Source organism: Marmota flaviventris, chromosome 3 (genome assembly GCF_047511675.1).
Source record: "Marmota flaviventris isolate mMarFla1 chromosome 3, mMarFla1.hap1, whole genome shotgun sequence".
NCBI classification, from domain to species: Eukaryota; Metazoa; Chordata; class Mammalia; order Rodentia; family Sciuridae; genus Marmota; species Marmota flaviventris.
In genome coordinates, this window is record NC_092500.1 from 75408012 (window position 1) to 75427374 (window position 19363).

At 32.7% G+C, this 19363-nt stretch overlaps 1 protein-coding gene across 3 annotated transcripts in view; it reads right to left on the reverse strand.

Annotated features, from left to right (window-relative positions):
* Lrrk2 (leucine rich repeat kinase 2) overlaps positions 1-19363 on the reverse strand; it is a 127592-nt gene that overhangs the window by 60765 nt on the left and 47464 nt on the right. For all 3 annotated transcript variants that reach the window (XM_071609970.1, XM_027934119.2, XM_071609969.1), the window contains exons 19-26: positions 16769-17027; positions 13236-13424; positions 10160-10281; positions 8816-8885; positions 8132-8349; positions 5599-5849; positions 4842-4990; positions 850-943 (exon numbers count right to left, since the gene is read on the reverse strand). In XM_071609970.1, coding sequence (XP_071466071.1) covers positions 850-943; positions 4842-4990; positions 5599-5849; positions 8132-8349; positions 8816-8885; positions 10160-10281; positions 13236-13424; positions 16769-17027 — 1352 coding nt within the window. The remainder of the gene's footprint in view (positions 1-849; positions 944-4841; positions 4991-5598; positions 5850-8131; positions 8350-8815; positions 8886-10159; positions 10282-13235; positions 13425-16768; positions 17028-19363) is intronic.

A 19363-nucleotide genomic window follows, 5' to 3' on the forward strand; every position in this document is an offset into this window, starting at 1 on the left:
CACATATTTTTAGGAGAATACTGTATTTAATTACACAGGACCACCTCTATGCAATAGGTGCTCCCATGTTAGAGTAGATAGGCTAACGCTGATACAACCACTGTTTAAGAACTATGACTCTGGGGAAGTACCTTATCTGTCTACTGAGTTTAAAAAGTGGAGATAATAACAATAGTGATCTTAAGGGATTATTAGGAAGATTAAACACATGGCCTACTGTAGAACAGTTAGGATAGTGCCTGGCATATTCTAAGCTAAATTTAAGTATTTTATGTTCACCTGACACCTTCTATGACTAGATTATAAGAAGCATGATTTGTCCACATATGTATATATGTATATATTTACATATTTGGTTTATAATGTGTGACACAATAGTATTCAAAATGACAACACATTTGAGATGTAATCAGTGCCTGAATCTATAGTTAACAGAAAGTTTTCATTTCCAATGAAATTAACCAAATCCCCCCCACATAGATATAAAAAAATTATCCAAACGTCAAAAATGTCATTCAAACATATTTTAGGTATGACTTCAAAGTTAGTAGTATTTTGGCAACATATCAACCTCTGAAAGCAACTGAAATTTTGAAATTTCATTTGAATACAATAATGTAGCAACTAATTAAACAATCTTAAATTGTTTCTAGAAAATAACCCAATAAATTAATATAAAAGTTTAAAGACTTGGATATTTTGTCTAGTGAAAGTAAAACATATACACATACAAAAACCTTAAACCAAGTAGTTTAGAAATGAATTAAATTCATATGCCAAAATCAAAACCATGTTTCTAAAGGTTCTGTTCTGTCTCATGTGGTTTTAAAATTAAAATAATAAACTTACTGTGGTAGATTTAAAATTGCATCTGGAATACATGTAAATTTGTTTTGAGATAATTTTAGGCTTGTTATAGAAGAAGGCAAGAAAGGCATAGCAGCTAAAATAAAATAAAAATGAGATAATGAACATTTTAATCATTAACCATATTTCTATTAAATTCAATAAGAACATCTACCAATGACATCACTATTTAATTTCCATTTTACACCATAAGTACTAAAACATTTACTTTAAAAGTAAGGTAATATCTTTAACATTTATGCCAAACAATGAAACAATACATACTGATCAGAATTTTTAGTCTATAAGCTTTTAAATTACTGTATAAATATAAACTCATGGATCCCACAATTGTAAGGTAAAAATTAAATTACTCTTAAGTAACCAAAATAAAACACATTTGAACACTTTGCTAATACAAAGTACAGTATAAAAATAGAAATTATTCATGGTACCATCTGAAAAAGAGTTCCTATGCGTCCTAAAGCACATGAAACCAAGAATTAATAATTGGGACAGCATCAAATTTAAAGGCTTATGCATAGTAAAGGAAACAAGAGTGTGAAGAGAGAGTCTGCAGAATGGGAGATCTTTTCCACTGCTCCTCAGGTAGGACATTAATATCCAGAATATATAGATTTCAAAAAACTTAAAACAAAAAAAAAAAAAACACAATTAATAAATGGCCAAAAGAACTAAACAGACACTTATCAAAATAAGAAATACAAATGGCCCATATATGAAAAAATATTCAACATCTTTCTGTTGAGATCTCATCTCACTCAGAATGATAATTATCAAAAATACAAATAATAATAAATGATGGCAAGGATGTGGGGGGATAGGACTGCAAATTAAACCCATTCTGGAAAGTAGTATAGAGATGCCTCAAAAACTAGAAATGGAACCTCCATACGACCAACCCAGCTATCCCACAAAAGATCTAAAACCAACATCTATAGGGATGCAGCCACATCAATGTTTATAGCAGCACAATTCACCATAGCAGAGCTATGGAATTAGCCTAGGTGCTCAATGGAACAAGAAAATGTGATCTTTGCCACTGCTCCTCAGGTAGGACATTAATATCCAGAGTATATAAATATTATATATTATAAATATATATATACATATATGTAAAAGGGAGTTTTACTCAGCCAGAGAGAAGAATGAAATCATGTCATTTGCTAGTAAATAGATGGAAATTGAGAACATCATGCTAAGTAAAATAAGTCACTGCGAATGTTTTTGAATGTTTTCTCTCATATTCAGAAGCTAGACAAAAATAGGAGGGAAAAAAAGGGGGGGTACCTTGAAAATAGTCAAGAGATCAGTGACGTAGGGGAAGGGGCTTGAGGGAGAGGGAGGAGAAATGGGAAAGGGGAGGAATTGCTGAAAGAAATGACCAATTATCCCATGTACATATATAAATATACCACAGTAATTTCACAGTTATGTATATCCATAATTTTTTTAAAAAACTATAAATAAATATGAGAAAGATCAGTAGAGGAAAGGGAACGGAGAGGGAGGAAGGGAGGGAAAGGGGAAGTACTGGGGACTGAATTAGAGCAAATTATCACTCAATTGTTGTATAATTGTGTCAAATGAACTATGATATTATGCATATCTATAATAATCTAGTAAAAAAGTGCTTTATGGAAAAATAAAGAAGGTTACTTAATAAAAGTATCATTTGATCACATGATCTTATGAGATTTGGGAAACATTATGTAAAATAGAGTATCTCAGAATTCTCACTATTACAGCATATTTGATAATTTTTCAAGAGGGAAATACAACTTAAGTTACCTCCAGGAATAAAGGCATGTGGAACACAATTTGGAAAACTGAGCAAATCAGACAGCCTGTTCTCTCATCTGTGAAACAGTGCAGTCAGACCAGAGGAACTCATAACATCTAGAATCTTAATTCTAGATGTTTTAGTTCTACAAATTTATGGTTCTATGAAAATGGCTTGAGAAATTATTTCTTAGGATTTTCAAGGGTAAAATATGGGTTATATTTTATCTAAAAAATCTTTAAAGGTCAAAATGTTCTAAGACATTTTCAGAAGCTATTTTCCTGAGGAGCAAAGCAATACAAATTGTACCTCACCTGTTTACAAAATGTAGTTGTGACAAAATGAATAAATAGAAATGACTCTCTACTAAAAATTAAAAGTCGTGTGGTTCAGATGCTATGTATGTGGAAAATACTCCACATCAAAGAACTGAAAATTCATTTCACATGGGATTATTTTTAAAGGTTAGTGGCCTCACTCAGATGCCCTCCTTTGGTCATTTTCTAAACATAAGACCACTTTGCAAACCATTAAGGTTGTATAGTTCTGTTATATCCTGGATTTCCAATATCCCCCAAAGACCCATTTGTTGAAGGCTTGGTCCCCAGCCCGTGGCACTATTGGGAGTTGGTGGAACCTCTAGTAAGTAGGGCTTGCCTCTGAAGGGCATATAGGAACCCTACCTAGGCCCTTTTGCTCTCTCTTCACTTTCCACCACCATGAGACAGGCAGCCACCTCTACCACCTCTACATGCACCCACCTTTCTATGCTGCACTACTATAGGCCCAAAGAAAAAGAGCCAATTGATTATGAACTGGAATCTCTGAAACTGTGACCCAGTTTCAGATTCATGATAAGAATATGGTCAATACTCAGAATAGTGTGAGAATAAGAGGAACATTTTGAAAAAGGAGGGAAATATTATGCAAAGTAAAATGACTTTTATAATCACTAACTTCTGAAAGTTCTGACAAATGAGAACATTTTGAAACAGATACTCAAACTCTATTCTGCTATTAAACAGTGTTAAGAATTTCTCTTACTGAGTTGGCTGTTTAATAATCACAAGAGTGAAAAAATCATGCCATCCTCATTATAATAAAAAATGGGGAATACTTATGTATTGCCATAAATGTATTTTGTCCCATAATATTAGAACACTCAGCTAGAATCCAAATGAACATAATACCCTGTATTAACTGACACTCTAAGTTAGGATGTTCTCCAACTTTCAATCGAGATAATGATCACATTGAATATTGGAGTAGTGTCCTACAAAAAGCAAGAACTGAACTGGACATGCATTAACTTTACTAATTTGAAAACCATTAAGTTTTATTTCTTAAAACAGCAGCAGTAATAGAATTGCACTTATAATCCCCCAAACTTGCTAAAGAAACTTCAGTAGGAAACTCAATACCCCATGAGGATGCTTCACTCAGCTCAGACGGACAGGTGCATATTTTGTTTAGACCAAAAGGAACCACAGTGTAATTACTATTTTAAGCCAAGTAACTATCTTTTTTGCTTATGACAACAGTGACATGCTAATTATCGTTTAATTGGAGATATTTTTACAGAACTTTTTTAGAGAAGCTTTAGGTTTACAGAAAATTTAATGGAAAACACAGTTTCCATATACACCTTCTCCCCTCAACACCACCTCCACCTCCCCACATGCTTTCCCCCTGGCATTAACAACTTGCATTAGTTTGGCATATTTATGACATCATGACCGCTCAATGTTTGTGGTCTACTTTAGGATTCACTCCTTATATTATGGATTTTATGGATTTTGACAAAGTACATAACTTATGCCCACCATTATATCATCACATAGGGTAGCTTCGCTGCCCTGAAAATCCTCTGTGTGGCACCTAGTGATTCCTCCCTCCTTCTAAATCACTGGTAACCACTGTTCTTTTTTCCTGTCCCCATAGTTTTGCCTTTTCCAGATCATCTGATAAATGGCATCAAACAGTATGTGACCTTTTCAGATTGGCTTCTTTCACTTAAATATATATTTAAATTCCCTCTATGTCTTTTCATGGTTGGATATCTCTTTATTTTTTACTATCAATTTGCTAACTTTATTTATGAAACAGTACCCTTAAATTCCCTCCTAAAATATCCATACATGACACATCCTTCAAAGTTCTGGTAAGGAGGAGGCCCACACTGAACACTTACCAAGACAGTTCATTCTGGCACTGAAACTCTCCACTTTTGGAGAAGCCTCAAGAAAGTTCTCTGGTAGAGATGAAATTTGGTTTTTACTAAGGTTTAAAGTCTTTAGTTCCTTCAGGCTCATAGGGGAACATATCCCTGATATTTTATTTCTAGTTATAAAAAACAAAAATGAGGATTAAATTTCGTAAATTCATAAGCTAGCATGGGAAAAAAACAATTTTCCTTCAAACAATAGCATTAAAGCATATTATATTCATTTTAAAATAGGTTGTGAAAACAAGTCAACCAATAAAAACTGTAATGATGATTGCCTCAGTCTTTTACTACATTTTTGTTTAAAACTCATTGCAATGGAAATGTAAGCATATATTACAAATCCTAGAAAGTACCCTCATTGTTATGCAAAATTACATATAAGAGGTTGTGAGGGGAATGGGAAAAAAACAAGGAGAGAAATGAATTACAGTAGATGGGGTAGAGAGAGAAGATGAGAGGGGAGGGGAGGGGGGATAGTAGAGGATAGGAAAGGTAGCAGAATACAACAGTTACTAATACGGCATTATGTAAAAATGTGGATGTATAACCGATGTGATTCTGCAATCTGTATTGGGGGTAAAAATGGGAGTTCATAACCCACTTGAATCTAATGTATGAAATATGATATGTCAAGAGCTTTGTAATGTTTTGAAGAACCAATTAAAAAATAAATAAATAAAGGTAATGCAACCCTGCTATCTTTAATGAATCGTCTTCTTACCCTTCTAAAATGAGCTGTTCAAGTTTCTCCACCACATTCGAGAGGTTCTCAGGAACAGCAGAAAGCTGGTTATAAGACAGGTTAAACTGCTTCAGCGATGGGCACTTCACTGCAGGATCCAAAACTACCAGGGGTCCGATGTCATTACGAGAGACATCAAGGTTGAGGATACAATTCATTTTCAACAAGTAAGAGGGAAATGATGTAAATTTATTACTGTGCAAATCCAAATGTGTCAAACACTTCAGAGTCTGAAAAGACAATATTTTTAAAATTCTAAAATGAACCATCTGAGAAACTTAAGTTTGGCTACTATTTCTGCTTTCATATCTCTGGTAACTGGAACCATCAGAACATTTTTTTAAATTAAAAACACAAGTTACAGCAGAATTTCAGTAAAAATACTTACTGGTCCAACCGTCTCCATTATAGCAAGAGTAAGATCAGGAAAAATACAATAGTTATTCTGTCAAAAGCAGGATCATAATAACAGAATCGAGACTGTAATTCAACTTTTTTTGTAAATTATTTCTGCAAAGAGCAAGAGGGAAGCAAACTAGGCCTCCACAAATATTTGAATTCATGATTTAATGAATAAACAACATGATCCTAGGAAAACATTTTTAAAAATACTACCTTTTAGAAAATGTTACACATTTTAAAACAAATAATAATAGTTACATATGAATACACATTTCATTTTAGAACTTCCTCTTATTTACTGAACTTTGTTTCAGATCTCCAGTTTCTATTTCTAAGCAATTTCTAGTTTTTCAACGATAATAGTAAGCCTGTATTTACATACTATGTCAATTTAAAAAATTTTAGGTTTAGTTTTCTATCAAAGGGCTGAAATACCTAGAACAAATCACATCTCTGTGCTCCTCTTTGTATATCAATTTGTTTTTCCTCATAAGGAATTCTAGAGTTTGATGTGATTACAGCAACTTATTAATGGCTTCACCCCAGCTCCTTTAAGATTCCTGCCTTTATTTATTCAGAAGAAAAGAATTTTTAATTACTTACTCCCAAGTTTAAATTGGAAAATTTTCTTGTGAAAAGATACAACTGAGACCTTGCAGGCAGTCACAAAAAGTGCCTTCCACTGGTGTTATTTGAGAGAGGTTCTGAGCTGGTCTAGGCATTGAATGCCTTAATATGTCTATTTTCTCATGCTCTCTTCAAATTCTCTTTACCTAGGCCCAATTCTCCTCTTCTTTTACTTGCTCATGTAACAAATATTATTGAAGGCTTATCCGATGTCAGCCATTAATTCCTCCATAAACTAATTCAGTGCATATCTATTGAGCCTCTCGCGTATCAGGCTTTGGGGATAGAGAGCCACAAAGCTGAAACAATCCCTGTCTCCAGCAGTTCATAGTTCAGGGAGGGCAAAATACATTAAATCAAAATGTATGAGTGAATGAGAATTGAAGGAATACATGGCGTCAGTGTAAACCAGGTGAGCAAACAACATAGTCTTGAGAAAGGGCACAGAAAAGAGAAGCACAGGGTGAAGAGGTGACATTTAAAGTGAAACCAGGGTGACTTGAAGAGTTCAGCCCCAGCCAAAGAGAGGAGAAAAAGAAAATACATTTTAGATACAGGGATCGGGGTAGAAGGGTCACCTTTCATTCTTTTATCTCTTCCTATAGATCTCTAGACTGTAAGAGAAAGACCATTTAAATACACTTAAATACACATGTAAGTTTGCTTTTAAAATCTCTCAAAATTATGAAGTTCAATTGAATGGAAAAATAAGAAATTAATTTTCAACAAAACTGGTTTTAAGAAAATAGGTATAATTCTTTATCACATTTTGCAATTCAGTTCAAGAATTCAGTCTGTATTAAGATCATTTTAATTAACCATGGTATGTCCTTTGGCTTTAAAAACTATTCCGATCCAGAGTATATAAAAGTATTAAGCAAAGTCAATATGCAGAAGACTACCTTATCAATCAACTATGTCATACTATAACTCATACAAAATAGGAACTTTATGTAAAAAGATCAATTTTAAGTTATATATAATATTAAAACTAAAAAAATTGCCATCATAATCATTTAGTTGAATCCCTATATTTTACTGATGAGGAGATGATGGTTTAGTGCAGGCTGAGTGACAAATTATTATCACACAGCTGGTAGCTAAGTCCAAATCAATGCTACCAAACCCGGTTTAATTCTAGTCTACCCAATGCATTTTTAAAAGAATAAGTTATCTTCTTAGAATTAAATAACTGAAGGCATAATCCACATACAAGCTTGATACTATAATGTGGACACTGCATCATCAGATCAGAACCTGGAGCTTCTTTTCAGCCAGGTCTGTATTTCCATTGCCTGCCCTCCAAGATGTCCCTAAACACCACACAGACTAAGACAACTCCATGGAAACTAGAAGAATTGGGGAATTATTGTCCAATAACAAAACATAGAGCCTGCTTGAGAAAGATTTAACCACGAGAGTTAAAAATCAATGCAATATCACTTGCTGTGTCCTGTGAGTTATAAGGATGAATTAAATTTACTTCACATAGCTGCTGTGGGAAGCTCGTGAGTGCATTCTGGTGAAGCTCCAGCTTTTCAAGATGCTCCAAATGGCCACTTATACAGCATTTCTGGCTCAGGGCATCAATATCTCTGAGTTCATTTGCTGAAAGGTCTAATGATGTAATATATTCTCTCTCAGAAGCCAGGGAAGAAATGCTGTCTGAATGCCTCATATGGGACTGAAGTTTTGATGACCCTTTGTCAAAAACAAACAAACAATGGATTGTAAGCAAAGGATTTTAATTCACGTGGTAAAAGTTTACTGAGCACCTATTAGTGTAAGGCTGTCTTCAAGGCACTGGAGATTCAGTAGAAAATCAACCTATGGAGATTGTATCTCAGTAACAAAGACAGACAGTAAATTAAAAAACAAACAAAAACTGGAGAAGGAAATGAAGAGTGGCCTTTGCAGTGGTATTATTTAGATTTCAGAAAACTCATAAAAAGGTAAATATTCAATAATATTCATAAAAGGTAATTTTTAAAATTTATAACTATTTCATTTTTCTATAGCCCATGGAATCATTAAGTGACTCACATATATAAAATTTATGTGAGATGAACTTGGCACCAAGAAATTTGAAGTAATCAGAGAAAATTTAACAAGGCACTGTATTTTGCTCAAAATATCTACTTACTTTTGATTACTTCCAAATACTTACTGAGTGAATCATCTGAAGAAAATATTTTTCTTTTTCGCCTCAGTAAGTCTTCATGATCAAAAATAGGCCCCTAATAAACAAATAATGATGTTTATAATAAAATTGCAATCAGGTTTTTTTAGAAGAGAATCTTTTTATATGCAAACAACTTTGAAATTTTAATGGAATAAATGGCATTTATAATCATGGGGAAAATATAGGTATAACTAAAAACTAAGAGCCCCATCATGAAGATAAAAGAAAACATTTTAGTGTCAAAATTACCTTAGAAAGCATCTACTCTTTCTCCTGTGCTTTAACTATAAGGAAACTTAAAGGCAGAAAGATTGAGTCAGAAAACTATATACATAGAATTTCTTTCACCAACCAAACTGCTTGTTCTAACTAAGCTACTTATAAATTAGATCTGGGGTGTATAAACACTGTGGCCTAATTGAACTGTACAGTTATAAGCATTCATTTTGCCTATCTTAAGATCCAGAATGAACATTAAAAAAAACTCCCATATTTTAATACTAATTACAATCAAGATTAGAGCTTAGGTTAGCATATATCTTTCAAATTGAAACTGAAAATACAGTGACTCCCAACTTTCCCAACTAGAATTGTCAAACTTCCCAGGTAAATGTGCCATAGAGCTTCCATAGTTGCTAAACAGACAAGGAATAATGTTTCTAAAACTTAAATGATTCTCAATACACACACACACACACACACACAAATCACATGTTGATGAACATCATTATCATGCTTCTCTATTTTGATCATTGTTCTTCAGGCTGCTCTCTGATACCTTAGAAATCACTATAAGATTTCTAGTTAAAGTTGTCATAGGACACCATTAGGCAAAGACCTGGTAGTATTTAGAAAAAGAACCTGAGCTCTATAGAAAAAATATACCTCAGTGGTAGAACACCTGCCAGAAGTGAGGCCCTTGGGTTCAATTCCCAGCATGGCAAAAAAAAAAAGAAGGATAAAACCATATTTAACTATACTCCAAAATTACATACACAACTAAATATATTCAAAGTTTATACACTTAAAAAATCTACAAATGTGAGGTTGGGGTTGTGGCTCAGTAGTAGAGTGCTCGCCTAGCACATGGGAGGCACTGGATTCAAACCTAAGCACCATATATAAATGAAATAAAGACATTGTGTCCACCTACAACTAAAAAATAAGTATTTGAGAAAAATCTAAAAATGTAAATTGAAAATAATTTATGTCTAATATATTTTTCATATATCAGGGAATTCTACACTAATCACTTCTAGCTTTGTCACAAACTTTAGTTATCAAGAGACTGTCACTAGCCAAACACAACACAATCTCAATTTAACTTACCAATGAATTAGAATGTCTTTGCAAATTTGGTGAGCAACGCTGCAACGGGACAGGATCACGGTACAATTCTCCTACACTAATCGAATTTGATTTCTTTTTCACAAGAAATGAACCTTCACTTCCTAATGTGAAATGATAAAATAATATGAAAGTGAGTAAGAAAAGCTAACTCAATCATAAGAGTAAATGTATTTTCATTAATGGAAATCTCAGAATCAATTCCCTTTGCAATATCTTTAAACTGAAAATGATAAACTATGTTGGCTTTTCATTTTAAAAATTCAACCACATTTTTCTTCATCAATGAATATCTATTGAATGACTGTCACAGACTAGACATTGAGCAAGTGCTGGATAATGATAAGTGGGAAAAAATTAATTCTTGCCTCAGAGAAGCTCAAAGCCCAGAAGGAATAAGACATGGAAATCTATGGGTACCCATACTATGCCAAATACAAGTGTGGATAGGAAGCAGAAAAAGTTTCTACACAAATCTTATCAATATTATTCTTTTCCAATTCTCTGAATTTTTCTTATGAATTTTTAAAAACTGGCTTTAAATACTGAAATCACACTTTAAATTATTTAACATTCATTAGTCCTGTTCATAATGCTACCTGAATCTCATATTTCATTGTTTCTCTTGTGGAATGACATTAAAATAAACAATGAGTTTAGCTGGCATTTACCTTTTAATTAATTTTTTTGTTTCAGAATTGGTTGTTGGGCTTAGGACTTTACGTATGCCAAGCAAGGACTCTACCACTGAACTACATCCCCAACCTATTTACAATAAATATTTTGTAAAATAAGAGATAAGAAATACTTTTTAAATTATGAATTTTCAAAAAAATAGAGATATAGAAATCATAGTCTCAGAAAGCGTATAATACAAAACATTGCTAAGAGAAATTTTAAGATAATTAATAGAAATACATACTACATGTATAAATGAAAAGATTCATTTAAATGAAAAGATTCATATTAAGATATCAATTCTTCTAAATGTATTTATAGATTTCATCTACACAAATAATTATTGTATTTTAATTCTATATTTTTGACATTATTTAAGTATACATCATTTATGAATTAATTCTGTATTAAAATTTTATATACATTAATCCCAATAAAAACCTCAGCATAAAATTAATTGATTCAAGTTATATGTTGAAAAGCAAAAAAGCTAAAACAGCATGAAAAATTTTCAAAAAGGAATACCAGCAAACTTATACTACCTGATTTTAAGAACTTCTATTAAAAAAATAATCAAGACAATGAGGTATTGGCAAAAAGATCAAAATATAGGCCAATCAAATGGAATAAATTATTCTTAAATAGAACCTTACTTTTTGATCAATTAAGTTGAACGAGGTTACCATTAATTCAATGAGGAATTACAGTACTTTCAAAAAGTGATGTTGGAACACATAGATATCTACACAGAAAAAAAAAATGTAAACCATTCAATTGACATTCTCTTGATAATAATGTCATTGTTATGTGTTAATCACAAATAAAAATCAATTTGTAATGGTTTGTAGATCTACACATTTAAAGAACTAGGATGCTATCACTTCTAAAAAGAAATAGAGAAAAAAATTTTCAAAAATTCAGGCTAGGAAAATATGTCTTAAAAGAGAGAGAAAAAATTCAAACCATTAAAAAAACTTGAAACATACCTTGCAAAATTAAAATCTCTTCTCTTTGAAAAATACCATTAATAAAATAAGAGAAAAGATATGACATGAAGAAAATATTTGCAATACATACACCTGCTGTGACTTCTACCCAGAACACAAAATAACTCTTATAATATAGTAAGACAACAACCCAAGTAAGAGAAAAAAATTTTAGGGATTTTTTACAAAAAAAATATATGAGTAGCCAATAAGAACATGAAAATATCCTGAATATCATTGATCTTTGAGGCAATGAAAATGAAACCAAATGAGTTACCTCCTCTAGAATGGCTAAAATTAAATTAGCTGACAATATTAAGCATTAACCAGACAGTAGAACAACTAGAATTTTCATGTATTGTCGGTGAGGGTATAACATGATATGAACTCTGGAAAACAGTCAGACACAGAAGAGTACATGCTGTATGATTCTTTTATATGAAACTGGAAAAAACATTAATGTAACCTATAATAACAGAAAGGAGATAAGTGCTTGCCAAGAGTCAAGGTAGAAGGGTATTTTCCATGAAAACATAGGAAGGATTTCTTTTGGATGGCAGAAATGCTGCATAACTTGATAATAGTAATGATTACATGGATGTATAAGTTTCCAAAGCCCATGAAATATACACTTATAAGAATGCATTTTAATTTATATAAATAATATTCCAGGAAAACTGATTTACCAAAAAAATACTTGGACTTGAAACACGATATTTTGGAAAAAATTTTGTTTTTTGTTTCCCCCAAATAACTTTATTTTACCACCCAAAGTTTTCAGTCATACAATGTTAACTTTGAAAAAAAAAAAAAAACTTGCCCCATTTTTGCTAAATTGTATTTTATTAAATGTTAGCCATAATTACTATCACTACATATTTGCTATGTCATCTTTTTAAAAGTTATGACAAGTAAACTATCAAAATATTAATATTGTTTTTAATTATTATAAAAGTTAAAAGTATTTTTTTTTACTCAGTGCTTCCTATTTTCCAAGCATGATCTAAACACTTAACATAACTTTTGAATTCCTATGTATATCCATGGAAGGTTGGTATCACTACCTTTAACAAAGTTAAGGAACTACAAAAAGATCTCATTAAGACCTTATCTCAAAATTAAAAAGCACTCATTTAAAGAGAGAACATGGAATGTAGTTCCAGCCTAAGTCAATGTGAGTTGCCATTGGCTGATGGAAGTGCAAAAAGAGACACAACTTCCTGAGCCATTGCTTTTACTTAAATTAGGAGGTGAAACTGTTCCTGCTAATGAACACATTTTTACTCCAGTTTTTCCAGATAAATTTGATCAGGTTTAAGTCTCTCTCAGTCCTCATTGTTCAATGCACTGTGTATGGGTAAACCATAAAGGGAACTGTGATTTATAATAAATACCTTCACTGTCCAGATCATCACTTTGACCAAATACACTGTCCATAGAAGAATCCGGAATAAAGGTCCATTCATCAAATTTATCAAGTACATCCTCAGAAAAATTTCCAACACTGCCTGAAGCTGCTCCTTCTTCCACAGCACTTTTCATCTGATATCTGAGCACCATTCTTGCTAGTATAGATCCTATATCTAAAAATAAAGAAATATACCAGTACCTTATAAATCAACAATAAACATGTACATACATCTTACCAAACAAACATATCTTACCAAAGTTGTTTATATTTTCATTCTTTTGGGGGGATGGGGGAATTGGGATCAAACCTAGAGGCACTTTACCGCTGAGATACATCCCCAGTGCTTTTCAATTTTTTATTTTGAGACAAGGTATTACTAAGTTGCTTAGGGCCCTGCTAAGTTGCTCAGGCTGAGGCTGGCCTTGAATGGAGAATCTCCTATTCTTCCTTCCAAAGTCACTTTAAAATACATAGTAAAACTGAATGATTACCAGATGGCAAATTAAATTTTTTAAAAATCATTTACCCAAAGCTTTGGTATATATAACAAAACTGAATCTGTATGAAACTAACTTGATCCAGGAAAGGGCCTGGGCTTTGAAGCCACATAAACCTGTGTTCAAATCTTAGGAATGCCATTTGCAAATTATATAAGCTCTCTGAGTATCCATCTCCTCACCTGAAAAAGCAAAGATGACAACATATTCAGGACAGGGCTATAGAAAAGATTAACTGAAATGATGCATATAAATATTTAGCACAAAGTCTAGAATATAGAAGATACTGGATCAATGATAGAGCTGTTCATATAAATTTTGCTGAGTGATTCATTCTATCAGAAACTTTGATGGAATTTCAAAGTTAACATTCTTCTTGAAATTTCATTACATTTTCTATTATGCTCTATTACGAAAAATTAAGTTTGCAAAGCCCTCATTGCTCTATACATAGCCTAGAAGATTTCTTCAAATATTACTCTCTCTTAGCTCACATTATATGTATGACATGTGACTCAATCAAGTAGTATCTGAAAATGCTTTAAAACTATGAATCCAAATGTTCCTTATTTAGACCAGCTGCCAATGAAATTGTGGCTATGCCCTCCAATCAATCAAATGACATGTTTATATTTTTCTAATTACATAAAAACTGTCAATGGTAAGAATTTCATAAGAACAAACAGAATACAGTGAATGGGAACTCTCCATCCAGGACTACAATTCCCCTCCATCAGAATATAAGCAAGTTGTTCATGAGACCCAAGTGATGAAATATGGTACCTCATTATATTTCATTAATTTAAAAAGTCCCCAGAAGCAGCTAGGGATGCATTCATAAATTTTTCTTCTTGACACAGTGTCCCCATATTTACATATTGGAGACTCTCATACCTCAATTGAGTTTTCAGCAATATTAGTATGTTAAAAATGCTGTTCTGTGCCCCTTTTTTCTCACCTAATAATGCATTTCCTGTCAGACATTTAGGTTTGCCACATATTTTTCCCAATGATTGCAAAACATTCTACTTCATGAATCTACCATGATTTATTTTATTTATTTGAACAGTTCCTTCTGGTTCTGCTTAGGATTTTTTCACCTAATAGATTTTGGTCTGCTATTATAAACAATGTTTTAATGTGCATCCTTTTACTGGCTCACTTGTGCACACTGAGAATCTCTGTGTTATGGATTCCTAATGGTATATTCCTGGGTCAAGAAAACATGTGTCACCACATATATGTGTAATTTTATGTATCATTTAAAAAAATTATAATGTGTGTGTACACTAAAAATAGCAATATATAGCCAAATATCCTCAATAAATAGCCAAATATCCTCAAAAGAGGACAATTAAAATTCTTGGCCAAGAGTGTGTAAATGCTTGTTTCCACTGATGGTTTACAACACTATGTATTAACAACTCTTTACTTTTACCAATATTATAAATATTAAATGAATATTTATTATGTGCAAAGTACATGCTAAGGTTACAATAGCAGACAAATTTGACATTCATTTTGTGATGTTTATAATATAGATTATAAAAAGAAAAACTATGATTATACAATGTGATAAGTACTAGTATAGGTGAGAATTAGGGTGCCATGGGAATATGCAGGAAGAGCTTCCCCAAGACTTCACAGGGTTGAAATATCTTGGTAAAAAGTGACAAAGTTATTGAGGCAGGAAAAATGAAGAAAGTGGTTAAGGGAGGGAAGTAGAAAGAATAACATTGGAAAAAAACCTGGATAGAGTATATGAAACATGTAAGAAAACAATAATTTTCCTATATACATACATGAATACAGCCCAACTGGAACTTCCGGGCTCACTGGAAGGATTAGAGACCTTGGTATGTACAGAAACTAGTATGCATGGATGGCCACTTTCCTCTCAGCCCTTAGCCATGCCATGAAAGTGAGGGGAAAAGTCAAGAATCAGACTAGGCAGGACTATGGTATTGGCAGTCAAATAAGTGCTTTTGCATTGAACATGCAAATAAAAACATACGTACATGTGTGTTATTAGCAAGTTAGTCCCTAAGGTGGAGACATGGAGTATGACAGCCATAGGGAGGAGGTGGGCATGGGAGGAAGTTAACAGAGGGGACGCTAGGAGCAAACGCAGTAAAAAATATGCTTAGTGTCAATAAATGAGAGAGCTGAACAGGTGGAAGTATGATCAGTGGAAGAAAAGTGGTCAAAAATACACATAACATATATATAATAAATATCAACTTGAAAAGGTAAATAAAAAATAAATTTACCTGAAATATAAAGCATATATTAACTTGAAAAATACAAAGTATACATGCATGTTTTCTGCATATACATTAAATGTATATGTATACATAAGTATATAAAAAGTACAGGGAAATGTTCCCATTTTATTTTCTTCCTTACAATTTTTCTGTATTTTCGTATTTTTAACTGTGCATATATTACTTTTATTCAAAAAAAAGAGACAAAATATTTTTTTAAAAAAAGTAACCCCTTAGAAACTCTCACTGTTTTTCCTTATTTTAATACAATTCACTAAATTAGATGTAGGGGAATGAAGGGAAAGGAGGGTGATAAAAAGAGGAAAGACAGTGGAATGAATCTGACATAATTTTCCTATATTCATATATGAATACACCACAGTGATCTCACCATTATGTATATCTGCAAGAATGGGGTCCAAATTAGAATAGGATATATTATAATCCTATTGTAGAAGTGCATCAAATCTATTTAGGAAAGGATTTGGATTAGAACTTTGTATAATACTATTGTATAATTATATCAAAATGGATTTCACTGTCATGTATAACTAAAAAGAACCAACAAAAAATAAAATAAAATACAAATTTTAGTGTCTCATTAATAACTTAAATATAGGGGCAAGGGACATATAGTTCAGTGGTAGAGCACTTTACCTAGCATGTGTGAGGCCCAAAGTTGAATCCTCAGTACTGAGTGGGAAAAAAAAAAAATACTAAAAACAAGAATTATGCAAAATAATCTGAATACTTACTTGTTTGTTTCCTTAAATTAGATGTCTTATCTGGAAATAAAGGACCAAGCCAAGAAGGCTCAATTTTCCCTATGCAGAAACCTCCAAGGCAAATGCTGTTGTTGGCCAGATCCAGAGCGAGCCTCCTAAGGAGCAAGCTGATGATCTGGCTGTCACCTTTCCCAATACTTATTGTCAGTGCTTTCCGCACATCTTGTTCTCGGGCTCCACTGTTCAGTAACAGTTCCACCAATTTGGGACTGCTCTCTTTCTCACATACCTATTAAAGGAAAAAAAATAGTAAGGTAGGAAAAACCTGTACTTCTTCCATTTGGGGAGATTAGTCTTAAATCAAAACAAAATAAAATAGGAAAAACTTATTCCTGAAATAGATGGAGAAATGAGATTAATGCCCCAAGTATCAGAGTAACATCAGTCAAATAAAATGCCATATTGGGGTTAGGGACAGTGAAGGAGACATCATTCTACTTGCTCTCCCCACCACGACTTGGTTAGTATGGTTCCAGGTCTCCATTCATGTATTTTCATGCCCATTATTAATCCCCCATGTTCTTCTCTACCAGTACATGAAATTACCAAATCCTCAGAAAGCCTAATATGATTAATCCCATCTTTGCTCTGAATAGTCCTTAATCATGCAAATTCTTGGTAAATGAAAACTACTCTTGGTTCCTTATTCTGCACCAGCACAAAATAAGGTAGACTCAATAAATCTGTCTATTATACATAATCAATAATTGATGTTTGCTAGATACAAATAAATTGACAACTAAGATAAATTCTGTAATACATTTTAAATGCAACACCTTGTAATCCATGGATGTAAAGATCTCCCCACTAGTTCTGAGAATCATTATACTCAGGGCCTCACAAACGCCAGGCAAGCACTCTACTGCTGAGCTATAACCCAGTCTTACAGACCTGATTTTGCTTTTAAAGGGGAAAATATAAACAAGTGCACAAAGTCTGAAAGAATATGAGAAGAGGAATAAAATGAAGGGTTATTTTTGTATAGAAAATTTTGGATAAATTGAGAGAAGAGTAGAGAGAATTTCTTGTAGGGAATGTAGTAAAATCTCACTTGGGTAATTTTTCATTATGTTGTTTCCCTAATGAGAAATTAGAAAGGCAACTCCTAGGTTTTTTTCAGTTCTTTGGTATCTCTAAGTAACATCAGTGCAATGATCTGTGTACAAAAGATGCTCAATAAAAGCATATTGAATTATTGAAGGGAATAATTTAATTAATTTAATAACTGAGAAACAACTATTTTCAATGTTGCTTGCTTAAAAGAAATTGGACTGTATAAATAATCTGATTATTTATTTAGTTTTAATGCATAAACATAATGGCACATGAAAATGAGTTACAAGTTCTGTTTCTTTTTGTGATGGTTACTAATTAGCATGAACTTAATCTTACAGTTGACAAATTGATTTGAATCCATAGGCAAGTATAAAATTAAATAAAGTAAGCCTTATAAAACAAGTTACCAGAAAACATAGTATCCTGCTGATTATTTAATAATGTGTATTAAATCACAACATAATTGCTTTGTTAGAAATATTATTAAGTTTCTAGAAACAGACCTAGTGCTATCTAAATGCTATTTTTTTGGAATGTTATTATGAACTCTAAAATTTATACAGCTAAGAAAAATCTGAAATACTAGTAATGCATGTTTATAAACCTTTGCTGAGTACATATATACGTAAAGAATGATACAAAGATGAACAATATGCTTCTCTTTCCATATAACCCACAAAACGTACAGGAGGTGTACATAGGTTATGACAGACTTACAAAAGAAGTAAACATTAATTGTGCTTGAGGATCTGGTGATGAGGGGAAGGCTTTATTTAACAAAGAAAATTTGGATTAGAACTTGAAGGAAGAGAACAATCAGATATGTATTTTCATGGTTTAGTAAGAGACAGGGAGAAGGAATGAAAAAACACAGCATCACACACTTCAAGGGTGGCCGACAGCAAGGGATGTATGTGAATGACACTTCCAGGGGTACACAGTGCACAGGCTACATGGACACATGATGAAGCTCTCAGAGGAAAACACTGTAGGCAGAGAAAGGGAAAACAAAGAGGTAATGGTTGGAAATTGATTGTAACAACAGAATTGTATGTTGTGTGAAAAATGTCTAGAGAATAAGTTGTATGGAGATGCATAGTAAGGGACACGTTTGAAGTTATTCATCCATAGGCTAAGATAGATAGACAAGTAAAATGAAGAACTGACTGGACAACACTAATAGGACATTGTTACCTCTGAAGTTCTGGGACTCTAAACCTCTACAACAAATCACAAGCAGCTGTACAATACACTAGTAAATTCTATAGTGAACAATAATAGAATGTACTGAACACTATCGAAGATAAACAAGTGGCCAATGAATGCATGAAAAAGTGCTCAGCATTACTAAGAATCAGGGAAATGTGAATCAAACCACAGTGAGATATCATTTTACTCCAGTAAAAATGCCTACTACCAAAAAAGACAAGATAACAAGCACTGGCTTGTTAAAGATGTGAAGAAAAGTAACCCATGAACACTGGTAGTACAAATGCAAATTAGGACAGC